The sequence below is a fragment of the Brugia malayi genome (assembly GCF_000002995.4).
Source record: "Brugia malayi strain FR3 genome assembly, contig: Bm_v4_Chr3_scaffold_001, whole genome shotgun sequence".
NCBI lineage: Eukaryota > Metazoa > Nematoda > Chromadorea > Rhabditida > Onchocercidae > Brugia > Brugia malayi.
In genome coordinates, this window is record NW_025062477.1 from 2,504,724 (window position 1) to 2,528,220 (window position 23,497).

Consider the following 23,497-nt stretch of genomic DNA (forward strand, 5'->3'; position numbering starts at 1 on the left):
AAAAGAGAAAAAAAAGCGGAAAAATGTTGAAATTAAATGAGAGAAAATAATTGCTGTTTTTGTTAAAAGCTGAAAATAGCAAAATGCATTTGAGATAACACTGATAACGCGGTGATAAGAGATGGAATTATTTCAAAATGTTAGAAGGAAAAGATTGATTAATGATACTAAACCTTGTTTGACTATTTGAAAAGAGATTAATTGAAACAGACAAATGAGATTTTATAAAATGAAAATGAATTTACAAGAAAGGAAAAAATGAGATCATACATTGAATCGAATTTTTTATCACAAATTTTATTGCTGTGATATAGTAATAGTAATAGTAGTAATAATCAAAGATAATAAATAACAATATTAATAATAATAATAATAAACAATATTAAGATAATAGCAATAATGTATAATATAATAACGATAATATAATAGTAATGATAATGATAACAATAATAATAGTAATAAATAATGTTAGGATAATAGCAATAATGCGTAATATAATAATAATAATAATGATAATAATAATAATAATAATAATGATAAAAGTAATAATAATACGTAATATATAATATAATGCGTAATATAATAGTAATGATAATAATGATAACAGTAGTAATAATAATAATAATACGTAACATATAATATAATGCGTAATATAATAGTAATGATAATAATGATAACAGTAGTAATAATAATAATAATACGTAACATATAATATAATGCGTAATATAATAGTAATGATAATAATGATAATGATAATAATGATAATGATAACAATAATAATGGTAATGATAACAATAAGAGAGGAAAATATTTTGCTATAACAATGATATTAGAGCACAAAAACATTTTTAATATCTTTTATAAAAAGAAGAAAAAAAAGTGTGATTGAATGAGATGAAATGAAGGACGTAAAATGCTTTTGAAATATAAACTTTTCTCGCAATCACAAAACAATGATTACATTACGTGAATTTTTCATTTTCTTTTTTTTTTTTTGAAATAATTTTTTTCTTTTTTTTTTTAAAAAAATCTTTTGAAAGTTTTTCTTTCTCAAAGAAGAAAAAAAATAAAAGATAACAAAAGAGAGAGAGAGAGAGAAGATAAGAAATTGCATTTATTTTGAGAATAAAATCATTGATTTGGAAGAAATTATGCAAAATTTTGATATAAAACATTTCTGAATATATATTTTTGTATTCATACAATGATACTTTTTTCATTTATAAAAGAATCTAAGAAGGAAAATGGAGAGAGAGAGAAAGAGAGAGGGAAGAAGAGAAGGAGAGAAAAAAAAAACGGAGATAGAGGGTAAAAAAAAAAAAGTGACAAAGAAAATGGAATCAGCGACAAATCGGCGCTTTTGGTTCATTCCATTGCTAAGAGAAAAAAAAAGAAAAAAAAAAAAAGGTCGGAATGTTATTGTACAGAAATTATTGTCATCTTCTCTTTTACTGTCACTGTTGTGTACTTTTTAAGCAATCATAATGGAAAGGTTTTTGACCTGAATTTATATTTTGGTAAGACTGTCAATAAAATTTGCTACTACAATAACTTATTGTTTAAGAATGAAAGTTTTACTTAGATAAGTTTTCATTTATTAAATTGATAATTAAGCAATTTTAATATTTTATTGAATTTGTTTAGAAATTGAATATTTTTATAAATTTATGCATGAAATTTCAGCTAATTAAATGGCAAATTTTGATAATCCCCAAAAACTAATCAGTGAGTGAAAAATAGAATTAAAAATTTATATCTTATGCTATGTGATGAACATTTTAATTTATATAAATTAGTGACAAATTTGCTTTCAACTTTTTTTCTGGTGATTTGATTATCAGAGGGAGAGAAAGAGAGAGAGGGTGACTTGTTGTTAGGAGGAAAAGTTTTATCAAAGTTTTCATAAACTAAAAATAAAGTAATGAAAGAAAGAAAGAGAAAAGATATATGATTACTTTCTTATCAGTATTGACATGAAAGAAGAAAGAAATTATCAGTGCGAGATGAATTGCTGGATAAAATGAGTGATAGAAATCATATAGAAACTAATTTAATAATTTATCGTAATTAGTGGCGATGGTACTGTAAGTTGTGGTTGTATTTATTACTTTATTATACTTATATAATTATTTTATTTAAGTCATACTTTTACAAATAAGAGAAGAGAAAAGAAAAGAAAAGGACAAAATTATTTTCAATTATAAAATATTTAAAATATTTTATTTCAAAGTTTCTGTAACAAATGAAATCATATTCCAATTAAATTGTCATAGGGATAAGAGTATCGTAACTAAATTTTTTATTTAGTTAATTTGAAGAATAACTTAACTTGTTAACTTTTTACTAGTAAGTAATCTAATTTATCTAATTTACATTTCTCATTTTCAATGAATTTAAATGAAACAATTATTTTGTTTGTAGAAGACAGAAATTATTGGGATTAATTTTTTAACCCAATGATTTTATTATAACTAATTATTGATAATAAAATTAAATGTTAATAAAACAAGCAAGTAATAATTAATCGTATCGTTGCAAAAAAAAGTTAAATTTTTATGACAAATGTTTAATAGGAATAAACTGTGTGTAATTTCACATTGGTAGTGAAAAATCTGATTTAAATAAATTTTCATTGCAAAGAATGTATAAACGGAAGTATTTAACGGATGTTTTTGTGAGTATAAATCAAAAAATTTATGACATAAAGTTGCACACATTTTTCTTTCCAAAAAATTAATTTTTCTAAACTTTTTTTTTTTTTTTTTGGGGAAAAACATTTTTACAATATAAAGAAGAAGGAATATCATTAAATTTTCAAATATTTCAAACAGGATTGTTCAAAAATAACTAATTTACCATCAAATAATGATTCCATCAAAAAATATATTAAATTAATTAAACTTTTATCGTAATATTACCAGTTTAAATTTTAAATGTTAATATTACAGTATGCAAAATTATATTGCAATAATCTTTTTTTTTTTACATTTTCGATATATTTCAAAAATAATTCAGCCTAATTTGTCAGATTTTCCTCTTCTCTTTTTTTTTTTTTTTTTTCATAACAATATACTCATGAGAATACGGTAGTGTTTAATTTAATAAATAAATTTAGATGTGAAAAATTTAGATGTGAAAAAAATAAGATTAAATTTGATGAAAAAAGTAAGTTTAATTTTGCTAAATTTACTTTTTTTTGTTCATCTTCAAGAATAATTTCGATGGAAAAAAAAAAAAAAAAAAACATAAAGTTAAATGAAAAAATATTGACAGATGAAAAGTTAAGAAGTGAATCCGGTTGAACGGTTAATTCAATCGGTCCACTTCACTACCTCTCTTCCATTGGTCACTAATTCATTCAAATCGATTAATTCTATTCTCTTTCATCAAACACTCACATCTAAATTTCCTCTAAACTAACAACAAACAAAAATTTTAATCGTTTGAGCATTATTTACTTTATTTTTAAACGTTCGCATTTACCTATTTTTGTTTGACAATTTAGCAATTAAAGTAAATTTGATCTGAAAAATTTAACAGAGATCAATTTTTTAATTTAACTGGAAAATTTTGTCAGTTTTTTACTAAATTTTATTTGGAGAATATCGTACGAAATGTCTTTTACCTAGAGAATTTTCTTTTATTGATTATTATCAAAGGTTAAAGGTTAAATAAGGAAAAATAATTGTAAAATTTTTGAATGCTATAATTATTGCTAAGTAAACTTTTACCTGAAAATAAAAAGAAATGATTTAAAAAACAGATTTACTTTAAGTTTTTTTTTTTTTTTTTTAATATCAATTTTTTTCATTTTATGAGGTGAATTTTTTAAGTGTTTTACTTGATATAACAAAAATTATTTAGTAATATTTAAAATTTAATTTTATACAACAATAAAATCTGTTTATTAATAGAGTGCAAAAATAAAAAAGAAGAGACGAATTAGTGGTAATTCATAGAAGCAATTTAATATAAACAAAAGTTTATCTTTAATAATTTTAAATTAATTATGGCTTGAAGGAACTTGTCAAATTTGCAAGGAACATAGATGCATGCATGCATTTATGCATTTAATCGTGCATGCAAATCGAATTGAAAGCAAAAGAAAGGTGCAATTAAAGAAAATTTTAATTAAAAAAAAATTTTTTAAATTCTTATTTAATAAATTACATATGAATGTAGTTATAAGTGAAAGATTTTTTTTTTGTTATTTCGGCGACATTTATGGAAAAATTTTTTTTTAAACTAAATCTATTTTTTTTAAATCTTTTTTTTTTCTTTCAAATAAAAGTTTGCTTAGTAATTAAGCAAAATTTTGTAAGGTAATTTCGAATTAATATCAATAGATAAGAAGAGAAATAATCAAAATGTAAAAATTTTAGCGAAATAAGATTTGATTAATTAATAAAGATTATTTCAATTAGCTAAAGAAGAATTAAATTGAATTGAATTAAATTTATTTATCACAAAAAATTGTTTCAGTGTAATAATACATGAATTTATTCAATAATTTTTATCATCTCATTTAACAGTACCTTTTTTTTTTTTTTTTTTTTTTTGATTTAATTAAATGATAAATGATTTAATTTCAATTGACAATAAATAGGACAATAAAGAATTAATTCAACCATAATTCATCATAGCATTTGTGTTAATTAAAATTAAGTTGAAGTTAGAAAACTAAAAATATTTAATATTTTTAATAAAAAAATTTTTTTTCATAACTTATATAAATTAACAACCACTGATTTTTAATTAATTATACTATTTGAAATTTTCATTTTATTAACATATTAGAATATAAATATATCATTATATTAATTAATCAAGTGAATGAAATATTAATTAAATGAAATTTACAAATAATTAATCAATCTGAAAAAATGATGGAAAAAAAAAAAAGTGAAAACAATATGGCATTGATTATTTGACGTGTAAAATAAGCGTAAATTTTGGTATAAATTAAATTGAACGTTATGAATATGTAAAAATGTCACATTGTCATAGTATGCATTAGTGAACGAATAAAATCAGAAATAATTCATTCTGGAAATGATTAATTAATCGATACGATCAATTTTAAATTTTTCATTTTATCATTTCTAAATTATCTTTGAGAAAAGTTGATGCTTCAATAACAATAAATATTTAAATATCAAATAAATTTGATTGACAATTAATCGAAATTATTCCTATCAAAGTTAAAAAGTTGACATAAATTAATTAATTTCTATTAATCGATAAACATATTTAATTCAATAAATAAATTTATTTAAAAATTACTTTAAAATCAATTTAATTATATCAATGAAAAACGAGCAAAATAATTTTGTCAATAATTTATAATTTTTTTAATTTAAATAAAATATTGTAATAGAAATTTCTGCAAAGTATTGAAGGGAACAAGTTCCAGTATTTCTCACTTCTATTACTTTAATATTCTCGACACTTTCGAGAGTTTAAAGTTAACTTAACCTGTTGAATAATTTCTAGAAACACACTCAAAAAAAAAAGAAAATTCGAAAGTGGAAATTTTATATTTATTTTTGAACAAAACTATTCTTTTTAATGATACAAACAAGTTTTGATCAATGACTTTTACGTGTGACAAATGAAAAAAATAAAGCAAATCGTTCATTTTGTATGAAAGCTAAATTCTCTTTTCTCTCTCTCTCTCCCTCTCTCTCTCTCTCTCTCTCTCTTTCTACCTTTTAATTTTTTTTTTTTTAATATGGAAAACAAATTCCCCCCTCTCTTCCAAAAAAAAAAAAAAAATAAAGCATTTTTTGTCTTTTTTTTTTTTTCATTCCTCTTATTAAATAATGAAAAATTAATTAATAATTTATTTATCATAATTCTTATCAATTAATCATTCGTTATCAGTTACTGATAACGAAAAGATAAAGGAGGAAAAGATGACAAAAGGGAAAATAATATTTATTGAATAAATGAAAAAAAAAAAAAGAAAAATGATTAAATTTCAAATTTTTGATCTGAATTTTTTTCTCATCTAAATAAAATTTTATGAATTTAAGCTAAATTTATTTTCTTTTTTTTTTTCGATTTAATTTATTTTTTTCAAAACAAAACAAAAAAAAAAGTTTTTTATTCTTTATTAGCAACAAAAAGTAAAGAAAAAAAAACAATAAAAACAATAAGTGTAAAAAAAATTTTAATTTTCATTTAATAACGGACAATTTTAAATTAATTTTTTTTTTTTTTTTTTTTAAATTAAAAAGTTTTTCGTTTTTTTTTTTTCGCTTCAACTATTGATTATTTCATTTTTTTTTTTTTTTTTTTTTTTTTTTTAGCAAAAATGATTAGAAAACGATGAAATGATCGAAAGAAAAAATGACAAAGAGTGAAATTTTATTGCCCTTGAAAATTCTCATTAAACTTTGCTTCGTTTTTATACTTAAAATTTTAATATCATTCATTTATTGTATGTTTAATGCTCAAATAGACGTTTTTCTCTCTTTTTTTTTTCCCCCTTTTATTTAATTTTTTATTTCTCTTTTATTTAAAAAAAAATAAAAAAATTTTTAGTTTTTAGATAAAAAGAAAAAAAATTGGTTGTGCATTTTTTTTTGATTATTTTTAATAAAATATGATAATTTAATTAATGGTGTTTCTCGAGATTTGATTATGTTTTAATGGTGTATCTCGAGATTTAATTATTATCTCGAGATTTGATTATGTTTTTTTTTCTTTTTTCATTTATTGTTAATTTCAACAATTCTATAATATATTTTTTCAGTTATTAAGATAAAATAGTATGATAATAACTTATAATAATCAATATAATCTCGAAATCACGAGAATTATGTAGAATTATTACTAATATAAAATCTAATGAATTACGATAAGCTAAGAAAATTAAATTAATATTATGTTTAAATATATAAAATCAATAAAAAAAAAATTACTGAAAATGCAAATTTTTAAAAATAAAAATGATAAAAATAAAAAGTAAATTTAAAAAAAAATTTTTTTTTTTAACTTTATTAATTAGCAAATTGATAATTTTTATTTTGTATAACAAATACAATAATTTCTATAATTGTCAATGAGAAAAGAAATTTGTCATCAAAGTGATCAATCATATGAGAGAATTTAAAGTTGACCAAATGGTTTGAAATGAAATTTAAAAATTTTGAAGTAACTAATTTGCATAACTTTTAATAACTTTAAAGCAAAAAAAAAGAAAAAAAGATTATATATTGAATTTTTTTTAAAAAATTATAAAAGAAAAGTTTTCAATGATCAAAATTTGCTACTAATTCTAAACTGAAATGAATAAATAAATATTAATTTAAAATACTTAAATATGAAACAAAGTAAAAAAAAAAAAAAAAAAGAAAGAAAACCACAAAATGCAATCCAAATTTAAGGTATACAAGAAGGTCATCATAGTTATGACCTTCAAATTTTAGATTAAAAAAAAGTAACATAGCAACATGGAAGAAGAAATTTCCAGCAAACAATCAAATTTTAAATGTGACATAAATGCGTTTAAAAATACTATAAAATAATATCAAATTATTTTTTTTAGTGTAATAATTTTAAGTGTGCCAAATTCATTTGGTAAATTCTTTTGAAATTATATTTTTAGTTAATCTTTTTTTTTTTTTTTTTTTTTTAAAGAGATGAAAATTTGTTTAAAAAATAAATAAGAAAAAATTTATTATTTTAAATATGAATAAAAATTAGTTTGAATTAGAAAGAGATCGATTTCTTTCAATAATACTAAACTTTAGATAAGCATTTCAAATTATATCAAGGATAATTAATTATTCATTTTTGTAATGCAATATTTATATATAGCAAATTTGAAATTGTAAAAAATAAAAATTAAGTTTAAAATATAATCTTGTAGCAACGACTTGTATTAAAGTAATTAATGAAATTATGAAAAAGTAATAAAACTATATGAGTACTCCAATATCTAAAGTATGAATCAATGAATACAGGATGGATAATCAGGAAAACCGTAAAAATAAAATGTTTTTTTTTTTTTTGTGAAAATTAAAATTTTAAGAATTAAATGGATGAATTTCAGAATAAAAATCGAAATAGCATATTATTATAAATTGTAAATGTTTAAGCTTAGAAAAGCAAATGTTACTAACCTTTCGAACTTATCTTGATAATATGGAAATATAGGAGTGGATGGTTCATCCTGATAATGACGATTTCTTGGAAAGATAAGAGTGTTGCTTTTTAGCTTATCAGAACCGCTATCATTATCACTTAAAGGTGTCTGAAATATAGAAGAATCAATTTAATATTTTAGAAATAAATTAAGATGAATTTATGAAGAAAACCGAAGAATTAAATTATAATAAATTGAGTAAATACAAGAAAGTTGAAGTTTTAACTATGAATCGTTTAAGTTAAGATAAGTTAGTAAGTTATTTCAAATGTAAAAAAAAAAAAAAAAAAACTGAAATTTTAATTATAAATCATTCTGTCTGACACAAAATTCAAACTTTTCAATACAAAGTAGGAAATTCTTATTAAAAAAAAAGCAAGAAACTAATTGATAATTTTTATTTGAATCAAAACTGATTCATTTGTTAATTGAATTTTCACTACATATTGAAAATGAAAATTAAATTGATATTAATAAAATCATAATTAAATTTATGAAAAATTAAAGCAAATTAAGAATAAAATATCATTGTACTTTCATCAAATTATAATTAATAAATTCAACTATCTATTCACTAAATTTAACTAAATTTGCTCATTTTTTAAGTGAAAATTTAAGCTACAAAATTCAATTATAATTAAAAATTATTAATTAAATTTTAACTAAATACTCCACTAAATATTGCTAAAAAATTTTTTAAATTATCTTAGTTACAATAAATAATATTTATCTAATTTGTTAGTACCTGTGCCAACTCTCGGTCTGATATACTTTTTATTGGAAGTAACTGATAAAAGATGAATTATTGATTTGAATGAAAAAAAAAAGTAAAAGGAAAATTTTATTTGATACTTATCGATGGTAAATATGAAATGAACTCTTACACTTTCCACCTTAATCGGAATATTTCGTACAATGCCATGTGGCGGTGAACCAAACGTTCCCTTAGACATATGACGTAAGGAAGTGTCCTTGTAACGTTCCAACGGTGAAAAAGGAAATATTCGATCAAATAGTGATTCTGAAGAAGACGAGAAAATAGTAAAAGTATGTTTATCAGTGAGATTTCTTAATATATAATAAATCTTAGTGGATGTAACGTAATCACAACACGTATTGGTAATGTTCAAAAATAGTTTACGTGTAAATTTATTCATGGACTACGTTTGAGGTTTGCGTGTATTCATTTGAGGTTTGCGTGTAAATTCATTTATGATTTACGTGTGAATTCATTTGTGCATTACATATGAATTTTTTTTTTATGGCTTACGTATGAATTCCTTTGCGGCTTACGTGTAAATTCATTTAATGAATTACGTGTAGATTTATTTATGGCTTGTAAATTCATTTGTGGGTTACGTGTAGATTTTGTTCATGGATTATGTATCGACTCGTTTAGGTTACATATGGATTCATTTACGGTCTACGGTTTGCGTGTGAACTCATTTGCAGGTTACGTGTGAATTCATTTGTAGTTTACGTGTGAACTCATTTGCAGGTTACGTGTGAATTCATTTGTAGTTCACGTGTGAATTTATTTTTTGGACTACGTATGAACTCATTTCAAATTTATAATCTGTAAACTGAATTGTATGAAAATCAGTTGCAAAAAAAAAAAAAAGATTTGATAAAATTGTAAATTTATTAAATGCAAACTTTGAAATCAGTTGTCTACAAAGATAATTGTCTAATTTATTATAATAAATAATTAATTTAGTTCGATGCTTTTCATTAAAAGAAATTTTGCTGATAAAAGATTAATTAATATCAGGAAGTGATCAAATGGTGTAAATGCAAAACAATGATCAATAATTATTTCATTTTTTTTCGAATTTTGTTAGTCTAAACATGAATTGAATTTTAATTTAAAATTTAAAAATGAAAAGGTGATTAAAAATAAACCTGAGCCAAATGTAGACGAATTAATGAATTCATTGGTGAACGGTGATCTAATGTCATCAGCCAACGAATTATTGTCATCGATAAAGGATGGTGGTGACAATCTTCCAGTACTACTAAACATGAACCGTCGTCGACTGTTGTTGTTATCAACAAATGGTGATGAGATCGATTTCTAAAATTATTCTTTTCATAAATAACATTTATAAACATATTTATTCCGATCGAAAATTATAGCTAAAATATATGAAATCAAATTCAAAATGAATTCAGAATAAAAGACGAAATGAAATGAAATGAAATGAAATCGTAATTAATCTCAAATAATTTAACAAAATTTTTTTAAATAATACTGAGATTAAATGAAAATGATAATTATTTTTGAAAATAATTTTAATAACAAACACTTCTAATGTAACTTTAAATTATAAAAACTAATAGACAAAAAAAAAAAAGAATTAATAAAACTGACGTGACTGATAATTTTACGCAAACGGAAAGAATGACGTAAATAGTTATAGCAACATTTTGTAAATTTTTTTTCGAGAAATTTTTATTATAATCGAGAATGTGGTTGAGGTACAGGATTTGAAGAGTCCTAATCAAATTTTGATTTTCTAATTCTAACTTTAATCCTAGTTATATATTCTAGATTCTAGATCAAGTTTTACTTCTAACTTTTATCACCTAGATGAATAGTTCAAATTATATAATTAATTTGTAATAAAAATATATTCAATAATCGATAACGATTGATTTTATTGAATTTTCACTAAGATTACAAAAATTTCATATAATTTATGGAATCTTTTGATTTTTTTCAGTAGCAAAAAAGAAAAAAAAAAAAAAGATAAAACTTTGTGTAAACTAATTTGTAACAAACTTTTGCTTCTAACTCTTTCTACTTTTTTAACTCTTCTAACTCTTTCTACTTTTTTAACTCTTCTAACTCTTTCTACTTTTTTAACTCTTCTAACTCTTTCTACTTTTTTAACTCTTCTAACTCTTTCTACTTTTTTAACTCTTTCTAACTCTTTCTACTTTTTTAACTCTTCTAACTCTTTCTACTTTTTTAACTCTTCTAACTCTTTCTACTTTTTTAACTCTTCTAACTCTTTCTACTTTTTTAACTCTTCTAACTCTTTCTACTTTTTTAACTCTTCTAACTCTTTCTACTTTTTTAACTCTTTCTAACTCTTTCTACTTTTTTAACTCTTTCTAACTCTTTCTACTTTTTTAACTCTTTTAACTCTTTTTTTTTCTCTTTTTTCCTGAACTTTTTTTAGTAAAATTCTTTGCTTACTTTCCTTTTTTCTTTTTTTTTTAAGATCAAATCAAATAAAAAATAATCAATCGATAGTTTTTTGAGTGAAAGAATGAAAAAAGAATCAAAACATAGTAAGAAAAAATACTATAAATTTAAAAAAAAAAAAAAAAATAGAAAAAATTGCATGGCGGAAATGTTAAAAATTTTATAAATATTACTTAATCATAACAATAAACTTTATTCTTATTCTAATAATAAAACAACAAATTCCTCTAACAATAAAACAATAAACTAAAGTATGTGCTTCAAGCGGAAAATATCAAAATGTTCTCTCCCATTCATATCTTTTAAATTCTCGAGAAAAATTCATCGAGAAACAGCTGTACAGAGCAGGAAGCTATGCTTTCATACAATCACAAAAACATAAAGTAAATTTGGAAAAAAATAGATGAAAAGAAGAAAATAAAAAGAAGCGAATGTAGCAGTTTGGAAAATTAAATTATTGTTTGAAAAGAATTGCAAGAGAGAGAGAGAGAGAGAGAGAGGGAGAGAGAGAGAGAGAAGTGAAACGATGACAGAAGAATACGAATGTTTTTGGTTGATTCATCATCATTTCTCATTCATTAATTATTCTTGTTTCCTTTTTTTTCTTTTTTTTTTTTTTCTTATAAAACAAACAATTTATTAACTAATGGCGCAAAAGTCACTGAATTTATGCGGAATTTACAACACACGGATATATGACGTACGTGATGTTTATTAATGTTCGTTGACAAGAAATTCGTTGAACATTTATTTACATTGCAAAAAAAAAAATGTAACTTACTCACTTCATTTCACGTTTTACGTCATTTATGTATAAAATTAAAAAAAAAAAAAAACTTTCCTACGTTTCACAAATATCTTTTAAAATATAAAACGAATAAATTCTTTGTAAATTAATTGAAAAATATAATTTATGATATAAATTTCACACTTAATAATTCATTCATACCATAATAAAAAATTAAAAAAAAAAAAAACAAATTGTGAAAATTTTTTAATTTAAAACAAAAAAATTTTTTAAATTGTAAAATTTTTGCAAATTTTTATACGAATTGCTTTTATGAATGAAATTATTGAATTATAGAAATGATAATGAAAGAATGATGAAAAAAATTAATTTATCATTCAAAGTTATAAAGCAAAACTACTTCTGTAAACAAATCTTAAAATTAAAGTGGTACTTATATTTATAAATTGATTACTCATAAACATATACACAGACACAGACACTAACATACAAACACATAGTATAAATAAATAATTCAAATGTAAAATTTAAAAAGGATTAATTTCAGACGGATTAAAATTCATTAATCCATTTAGAAGTGAAGTGGCATTCTCTAAAATAACCATTAAATTTAATAAATATGTGTAAAATTTGAGAGAAGAGATAAAATCATAAAATTTTCAATTTCAATCATAAACTTTTAATCTTATTTGTCGAGAATGAGAAATAAACAAAATAAAAAAAAAAAAAGATATTATTGAAATTAAGAAATATAGGAAAAGTGAAAAAAGAAATTACAAATAAACATATTATTGATAATAAAATGAGTGTTATTATAAAAAAAAACAAAAAACAAAAAAATATTTATTTATATTAATTTTTAATTTCAACAATAATTATTGATTAGTATAAAAACAAAATTAAATTTTAATATAAATTTTGGGTTATTTCTAGAAAAAAGAGAGAGAAAGAGAGAGAGAGAGAGAGAAAGAGAAAGAAAGAATTATTGCGAATATTTGTTGATAAAAAGGAATCATTTCAAAATTGATTATAATTAAATTAATTAAAATTTCTCTCATTAAACTATTATTGATTGATAATGTAAACAATTTATAAATTTGCTATGTAAAATATTTTAAATGCTATAGCAATATTACATATATAATTAAAATGTTAAGTCGATAATTTAACAAAAAATTTTTTTTATTCTTTTTCTGATAAAATATACCAAAAAAAAAAAGAATTTATGGTGCAATTTGATAAGATCATAAGCGCTCCTGAATCATTAAACTAATTGTTAATTGATAATGTGATCATTTGTATCATTTTTTTTTTATATAAATATTTCTATCATTATATCAACTTATCACTCCTTATCACAAATATTCAAATGAACATATTTGAAATTATTTATGTATTATTATTTGTTACAGTTTCATACTACAATTTTTTGTCTTTTATCATATCATATCAAAATTTAAAAGTTTCTTAAGTGATATCATATCAGCTAATTATTTCGCATACAACTGTTCTTCTAAAATGCTTTTTATGAAAAATGTATGTTTAGCTGAGAGAAAGAGGGATGAAAAATTTTTTAAATCAATTTCTTTACACTTCAAAAATATTTAAGAAATGAAATGAAACTTTTTTCTTTTTCCTTTAATTGAAATTTTTCTTTTTTCCATTAATTCAAATTAAACTTTTTTCTTTAAGATTGCAATTTGAAATGTTCGTAAAAAAAAAAAAATTTAATCAAAAATAATTGCACTTGAAATGTCGAAAAAAAAAAAAAGCTTTGTTTTAAGCAATAGAACATAAGATTTTTTTTTTTTTTCAAATTTTAATTTCAAAAAAATAAATAAAATAGAATTTTGTTTTTTGTTAAAATTTAAATTATTACTTTTGTTAGCAAAATTATTTGAATTGTAGAAGAAAGCAACATGAAATAAACTTAAAAAATTGCTTAATGTGTATGGAAGAAAAGAAGAAAAAAGGAAGAAAATGTAATTTTCTACCTGTTGTAAATGACAGGTAGAAAATTAAATTAATTTACTCAAATAAAATTTCTTTTTTTTTTTTTTCTTTATTGCATACCTGAGGTGAAGTAATTTGATCAAATCGATGAAGCATGCGAAGACGATTTGCCGGTACAATACCGCGTCTACCGTTTTTATTAATGCAATACCACCAACCTGTATTAATACCTACTCCACTGTTCGTACCTGTAATGGGTAGGTAAAATATATTTGAAAATAAAAGTTTAACAATTATTTAATTTTATTTTGATTAAATATTATATATCAAAAGGTATATCTGATAATACTAATAAAAGTTAAATAATTATTTTACTTTATTTTGATTAAATATTATATATCAAAAGGTATATCTGATAATACTAATAAAAGTTAAACAATTATTTAATTTTATTTTGATTAAATATTATATATCAAAAGGTATATCTATACTGAAATATATATTTCATCGTGTATAATACTATAAACAATATCAAATAAATAATTACAAAAAAAAAAAAAACAATTATATTATTGAGTATAAAGTATTTTAAATAATAACAAATTTATTACTAAATATAAAATATTTTAAACAATAACAATTATATTACTAAATTTACAGAACAATTTCAGTAATAAATATTAAATATATAATTACAGTTCAAGAAATTTTCTTACTAAAATTAAAAATACAATTAAAATTAATTGCAAATATCAGAAATGAAACAATTGAATAAAACATATTTTCTGAATAAATCATTAGCAAATCATTTAAAGTATTTCTATTATTTTTATTTTATTATAATAAATTTAGCACTAATTAGCAAATTTAATACTAATTAAATTTAATACCTAATATATAATACTGCTGTACAAATTTTCTGTGAATTTATATTATTAAGTTATAAAATAATTACAGTAATAAGTATAAAATATTTTGAACAATAATAATTATTAAAAAATGAATGAAAACTCACTTTGTTATTGTTAGTAAAAATTTAAAAATAAAAAAAACAAAAAAACGATGCATAAATTTTTTGTGAAATTTTTTTTTTTTAATATTATTATTTTCTATTATATAATGTAATTCAACAAGTTAAATTTTCTTTTTTCCTTCTTTGTTTTAATTAATTTAATAATGAAAATTTAATAATTGAAAATTGAGTGTTTTTTTTAATTAATTTAATAATGAAAATTTAATAATTGAAAATTGAGTGTTTTTTTTAATTAATTTAATAACGAAAATTTAATAATTGAAAATTGAGTGTTTTTTTTTTAATTAATTTAATAATGAAAATTTAATAATTGAAAATTAAATGCGAAACACTTTATTATTGTTAGTGAAAAGGAAAAAATACATAAAAAGTATTACATAATATACATGTAAATACATCAATTTTATGAGTGAAACATTTTTTTAAAATAAAAAAAGAAAAGAAAAAATATAAAATAAAATAATGGAACCATTTTTTTTGATTTGTGTTATTCGTTCTTTTCAATTTCCTTTTTTAAAGCTTTAATTGAACATTTTAAAATGTGAAAAAACGAAAAAGAAAAGAAAAAGAAATAATCGTTGAAATAATTTTTTTTTTTTTTTTTGTCAAACCAGTAGCACAATTATTTTTTATTACTTCTTTTCATCGATTTAAATTTATACTTTGATAGAATTTTTTTTTTTTTTTTTTCAATCATAAAATTACAAATTATTTGTAAAAGTATGCATTATTGCTACCTTTCAATATATCATTTTATTAACTTTTTAAATTATTGAATTTCGTTTTTCTTTTTTTTTTCTTTTTCTCGAGGAATGTTTAAAATTTTTCACATAAATGCTACTATTTCAAAGTTATAATAATATATTATTAACAAACGTGCAACTTTTTTATGAAAGATTTTCAAATTTTAAATCAAATATTAAATTAATCTTTTTTTTCAGTATAAATTAAAAAAAAAAAAAACATATTAACATTTTATCTCAAATTTATTTGTTTCTCCAAGACTAAATCAATGAATAAATTAAAAAATGATAATTAATATTTCCAATTATATCACCGTTCAGCACTAATTTAAATAAAATTTGAAATACGATATTAATTAATTTAAATAAAACTGATAAAAATTTAAATCAGAATTTTTTTTTTTTTTTTTTTAGGAATTATCCACTAATTTTATTTATTAAATAAATTCCAAAAGTTGCAAAAGTTATTTGCTATAAAGCAATAATAAAATTAATAATTATTGCATTGACAATAATAAAATGTAAGTTATTAACAGTAACAAAATTTTATGAATTATTTTAATAGTAATATTATTGATAATAACTACTAGCATTAATAATAATAATAATAATAATAATAATAATAATTACTACTATTACTGCTAATAATATTAATATAAATAGCAATAACAATAACAATAATTTTTGAATGTAAGTTTTTAACAGTAACAAAATTTTAGGAATTATTTTAGCAATAATAATATTAATAACTACTAGCATTAATAATATTAATTACTACTACTGCTAATGATAATAATAATTAATAATAAATAACAACAACAATAACTATTAATAACAATAACAACCATTAAAATACACAAAAATTTTGTAAAATAAAATTTAAAAAAAAAAAAAATGAAATGAAATGAAAAAACTTACAAGGTCGTTCGTTAAGAACGCGCAAAATTTCGCCTCGCTCAAATGCTAATTCGTCAGGCCATTCGGATTGATTATCGTAAATCGCTTGGGCTACGCCAACCTATAATTGTTAGAAAAGATTTTTAAAATCAGGTTTTCTCTTCTTTTTCTACTTTTTTTTTTTTGTTTTTTTTTTTTTTAAAAAAAGAGAGATGAAAAAATTTATTTTTATTTATATTCGGAATTTATTTTTAGGATAAATAGAAAGTAAATAATTTATTTTTATCATTTAATATAATTTTTTTTTTCTATACTATTTATAGAAATCATAGATGCTAGTAAATAAAAAATTATGCAAATCTGATAATAACTAAATTTGCATAAAAAAAAATCATTTGGATAAGTTACATAAGCGTACGTAAATATCGTTTTTTGCAAATTTAGAAAATAGTAAAATTACAAATTGTAAAAAAAAAAAAAAAATAGCATAAGATGCATAATTGAAGGATTAAAATTTTAAATGTTAATTAAATTGATTTTAAAATGTTTTTAAAGATTGATTTAAAAAAAAAAAATTTTAAAGAATTTTTAATGAACAGTTATTATGAAGAGAATTTGTGTGTGTTGTAAAAAAAAAAAAAAAAGTCAGAAAAAATTAATTCAATTTTTTTTTCAAGTTTCATTTTTTTTTTCCTTTGATGTCCTTACAATATTGATATCATACCTGTTTCATCCATTCATTAACATTTTCATTAATTACTTCACCTTTCATTTCTTCCATACATTTACCAATCACTTTATATATATAAATGAGCAAAGAAATAGCATAAAAATAACATTTTTTAATTTTTAATTATTACCTTAAAATTTTGACTTCAATTGAGTAAAAAGGAAAATTACTTTAACAAAAGGAAAAATTTTTTAAATTTTAACCCAAACAAGCAATAGATGAAATGATTGATGGTGACAAGTGTGGACAGGTATGATTAAATAAAAGAAATTTGAAGAGAGAGAGGGAGAGAGAAGAGAGAGAAGAGAGAGAAATGAAAAAAAAAACCTGTAAAAGTTGTTTTTCTTTCCTTTTACAACTTTGAAATTAGTAAATATGATTGATTAACTATATTGTTTAATTAAATTTATGTTTTTAAAATTTTGATTAATTGCATTTAAATGTTTCATTCTTCATTTTTTTTTTTTTTTTTTTTTTTTTTTAATCAAATATACAAAAATTAAATGAAATAATTGTACAGAAATTATATTTTAAAACAATTTAACAACAAAAGTAATTCATTCCTGTTTATTATCATTAAATTTCCTACCAAAATTTTCTAAATTTTTTTCTATTTTTATTTTTTGAAATTAAAATTACTCTTAATTTAATGCAATTACTTTACTTTTATAATTTGCATAAATTTGTTACATTTTACAAAAATTTATTATTCAACAATGAAATTTTTAGCATTTCATAAATATTCCAATCAAATATAAATTATATCATTAAAGTTATTCAAATTATATTTTAAATTTATAAATTAATTAACTCACAAAAAAGATATCACAATGTGTGATGTATGATTATTTTGATAAAGCAAAAATTTTTATCAGAGTAAAATATAGCGAAAGTATAATTTTATCAAAAATAATTAGCAGAAATTTTTCAAAAAAAAATAAAAATGAAAATTAAGTAAAAAATGTTTTTTTTTTGATTTCAAATTATAAAATTTATTAATCAATTCTGTTTCACTTAATATTAATTGATTTCGATTGATTAGAATATTTTAATCTATCAATATTTTGCTCAAATTTTTCTTTATAATAATTGATTTTTTTTTTATGAGTAAAGAAAAATAACATTTAAATTTATAAATTTGCAATTTAATTTTTTAAATATTTGTATATCTAAATTATTCATTCATTTCATCAAAACCAATTTCTGATTTTAATTAATTTAATTCTATGTGAAGTAATTGTTTAATACAATCAATAAAATGCATTTCTTTTTTTCTTTTTGCATATTTCTCTTACTAAAAAATTCAATTAATAAATTATTAATCTTTCTATCTTATCTCTATATTCCCATCAATTAATTAATTAATTAATTAATCAATTAATTGATTAATTAATATAAATGAAACAGAATGCAAATCCATTAGATTCTAAATGAGCATACACTCATACTTTTATCTTTTTTTTTTTCTTTTATTTATTCAAACAAAGTTTTTTTTTTTTTTTTCTTTGTCGTTAAATGAAATTTATTTTTAATTAAAAAAAAAAAATATAATAGTAATAAAAAAAAAAAAAAAAGACGAAGAAAATTAAATTTAAAATTTTATTACAAATATAGAAAAAGAAGAAAAAAGAGAGAAAAAAAAAATCGAAGAATTAGAGTGAAATAATTAGATTTCAGATATAAAATTACAATGATTGATTATTTGTAATTATTTGAAAATGAAAACTTATTATCTCCCAAATATCATTTCATCTCTATCAAATGAAATTATCAAATCATCCGAATCGTACTTATATTTCAATGATTGTTTCTCTCTTTATGGCATATTTTAGTCTGTCATCAAATTTTGTTATTAATTTCAATTTTACCATCAACTGTGTAAATAAACAAATCAATGTATGAATGATTAATTAATCGATTGATCGGTCGATTGATTGATTGATTGATTGATTGTAAAAAAGTAAACAGTTTGTTATTTGACACACCAAACAAATTCAGTAAATAGCAAACAAACATTTCAAAAGACTTTTAGCTCTTAAAATTTTTTGAATTTCATTTCAATTTTAAATTTAAAATATAGTACGATTTTATTTTATCGATATTTCATTCCTAAAAAATGGTTATTTTTTTTTCTATTGATCAAAGATTTGCATATTATTGATATTTGAAAATTCACACAAAACAATGAATTATTGCTGTGTGTGAAATTTAAATATAATTTAAAATAATAGAATGAAAATAAAAAAATTTAATTTGATAAAAAATATATATAAGTGAAGAAAATAAGGTTAATGATATAAAAATATTATTTAAGCATTAAAAAAATTGCATCATTTGTCAATTTTTGTTTGTTTATTTTTCTTTAAAATACTTTTCGTTGTTAAAAGTAATTTAAGAAATAATTAGAAAATATAATCTAAAAAACTAAAATAAATTGGCAGTATATTTTCATTTTAAAACATTTAACAAACACAATAATTGCACTCTTTTTTTTTTTTCCTCGTTGACCCAATTATTGAATTTTCATCTTTTTGTACTTTTAGATTTTATTTCAAAAAAAAAAAAAGAAAGAAAAGAAAGAAAAATAGCTATTAAATATAGCAAAGAGAATTTTCATACAAATTTTAATTTTTATTTCACTAAATTTGCTAAATAATCAATTATTATTATTATCTGCATTAAAATGTAAATTTAAAATTACTCTTTTAGGTAAGACAAAAAGGAAAATATGATAAATTGAAATGATAAGAAATGAATGATAATAATAAATAAATTATACAAATTAAATTAAACTGTACTGGAAATGATAGGAAATGAATGATAATAATAAATAAAGTATACAAATTAAATTAAACTCTACTGGAAATGATAAAAGGATTGGGAATATGATAAGAGAATGAATGATAAGAGAATAAATTGTTAGAAGTTTGATTGAGTGAGCGACAATATACTATTACAACAATCATTCAAGGTCAATCGTCGATGAAATTAGTTGACTGATCGGATCAAACAGAAATACTATTTATGCGAACTTTGAGTAATTCAATTTAATGATAATTTAATAAGACTAAAATATATTTCATTTTTTTTAATTTTCTACAAAACAAAATTTTTTGTTTTTTTATTTTTTACTTTTAGAATAAATTAGTTAACAATTTCATAAAACTTTAATGCTTTTTTTTTTGAATTTTAATGTTATAATAATGTTAAAATTTATAAAATACAAATTATAAATTTTGATTGTATAAAATTTAAATGAAAATTTTATTTGAAATTGATAACAAAGTAATGTAAAACTTTTTGAAAAACATTTTTTTTTTTTTTTTCGAATCAATTATTGCTAATTTATTATTATTTTTAGTGAGAAAATCATTGCATGAAATGGAAATTTTTTTTCATAATAACTAAATATTCCGGAATATTCACGGTATTGCATTCATGAAATAATAGAAGGAATTCCGGAATGTTCACTGCATTACATTCATGAAATAATAATTCTTAGGAATAACGAATTCCGGAATATCCACGGTATCGTAATCATTAAATACTCATTCTAGGAATGTGGAATTCCGGAATGTTCACGGTATTACATTCATAAAATAAGGAAATCCGGAATGTTCACAAATGCTGCATTTTCATTTTCAAAAGGCTTTTAAACAATAATTCATTGTAAAGTATTATTGTATAATAAACTAATTAAATGGTAATAAAAAGGTTTCTGGTTGATATTATTTAGACAAAGAAAACAAAACATAATAAATATTTGAAATTCAGAAATAAAATTATTTGTTTAACAAATAATTTTATTGTTGTAGGAAAAAATGCAATGAAAATTATGCAACAAAATAACTGATAAAATGCAAAAGATATGCTTACTGATTAGTAATTATTATCAGTTTACTCTTTCCTAATTAATTAAGTTTATAAAAGATAAATAATCACAATTTAATTAAATTACTGAAAATAGCAGAAAGAATGAATTTCATTTGTTTATTTCTTCATTTTTAATCAACAAAACAATGGCAAATAACCAAATAATAACAAATGGAAAATGCAATGATAAATGATTAAATTTTAAATTAATTTCAAACGGTTAATCATTTTCATTTTCTCTTTTCTTCTCTAATTTTCCACAAAATTTCAATCATTTTCCATATAAATCCAATCAATGAGCTCTGTCATCTGTCACCAACACTTTTCGGCAAGTGTTAATGGATGACAATGATAATTTGTAGTAATGACAAAATAATGATAACAACGACCGTCCTAATTAATTCAATTGTGAATGAAATTAGTGGAAGTGGCGCAAATTGTATTAAATTCATATATGTAATCAAATTGGGAAACATTAAATTTGATCATTTTTCAATGACAATGAATTGATTCTATTAACTAATGGATAATTTATTCTTTAAAATAAAATTTTGAATTGGTAAGTTGGAAAATGAATTAATATTAGTATTATCAGTTAATATTTTTAAAAAATACTTTTAAATATCAATCTAATAAGTTAGTATTAGTAATATTAATTAATATTTTTTTAAAAAAAAAATTTGTTTTTTAAATGCCTATTTAGTAAATTGATTAGTAATTAGTATCAGTAAATTAATTAATATCAGTTCATATTTATTAAAAAAAAGACTTTTAACTATCAGTCTAATAAGTTATAAATTAAGTAATTTTTAATAATATTATTTAATATTTTTTTTTTAAAAATTGTTTTTTTTTAAATATCTATTTAAGTAAATTGATTATTAATTAATATTCAGTTCATATTTACAAACAAATAACATTTTAAAATATCCATTTAATAAGTTGTAAATTGTGGAACACATTGAAATTTCATTTCTTAAATGAATCAATTTTTAATGAGTGATAAAATTTTATTATCATTCTGTACTTTCAATATTTATCTTTTGCAAAATAATAGTAATAATAAAAATTTAATTAGTGAAATATACTAAAGAATAAAATGTGAACGAAATAATCACTGAAATATTTTTTGATAATATGATAATAACTGATAACTGATAATCATATTAAATGAAAGTAATACTTACTCGACTCTGTACTTTAAATATTTATCTTTTGCAAAATAATAGTAATAATAAAAATTTAATTAGTGAAATATACTAAAGAATAAAATGTGAACGAAATAATCACTGAAATATTTTTTGATAATATGATAATAACTGATAACTGATAATCATATTAAATGAAAGTAATACTTACTCGACTAATCTTCCAGATCATAAAACGTATGAAACAGACGATTACAATACAAACCGGAAGAAATTGATTTCGATGTTGGCGAAAAGAATAATTATTGAAATCAGAATTTGAGCTTTTACTGATCGAATTCACTGCTCGACGAATAAATTTTTCAAAAAATTTTCGAAATTTACTTGAAAAATTTCGTAGTAACATTTTTGTTATTAGTAAAAATGATAGAATGAAAGAAAAAAAAATTAGAAAATGAAAATGAATTTATAATATAATTTTTTTTTTTTTTTTTTTAATAATTGAATGATTTCATTTTGTCCTTCTTTAGATTTTTATTTTTCTAAATTTTGTTTCAATCGAATTTCAACAAAAAAAAAAAGTTTGAAAAGTGGAACGGATATTATTGATAAATGTAAATGTATGATAGTTATTTCGACAATGACGAAAATTCAGCGTTAGTAATGATGATATATAATTCAATTTTTTTATGTAAATTATTCACATTTTCATCATTTCATTTCTAATTAATTAAAAAATTAATTAATTAATTATATTTCTATTTTAGAAAAAAGAAATTATTTTATGCTAATAAATGGAAGTAAAAAAAAAAAAAATTAAAAAACTTTTTTTTTTATTTTAATTATATTTTTAAATATTAATATTAATTGTTTTCGCTTTTGCGGTATTTTTATTGATTTTCATGCAATTAAAAGAATTCAAATTTTAAATTTAAAAAGAAAAAAAAATTTAATTTTATATCTTCTAGTTAAATTTTAATTTTGTTCTGGAATAAAATTAAAATTTGCC

General features: G+C 20.0%; 1 protein-coding gene across 1 annotated transcript in view; it reads right to left on the reverse strand.

Moving 5' to 3' along the window:
• Window positions 1–17,518, reverse strand: part of Bm8424 (uncharacterized protein) — a gene marked incomplete at both ends in the record, with an annotated part of 29,895 nt that extends 12,377 nt beyond the window's left edge. Inside the window, 6 exons of the mRNA XM_043079778.1 lie at window positions 8,130–8,260; window positions 9,037–9,173; window positions 10,055–10,226; window positions 14,185–14,312; window positions 16,759–16,858; window positions 17,462–17,518. Of these exons, the coding sequence (XP_042935712.1) occupies window positions 8,130–8,260; window positions 9,037–9,173; window positions 10,055–10,226; window positions 14,185–14,312; window positions 16,759–16,858; window positions 17,462–17,518 (725 nt within the window). The remainder of the gene's footprint in view (window positions 1–8,129; window positions 8,261–9,036; window positions 9,174–10,054; window positions 10,227–14,184; window positions 14,313–16,758; window positions 16,859–17,461) is intronic.
• Window positions 17,519–23,497: the final 5,979 nt, after the last annotated feature.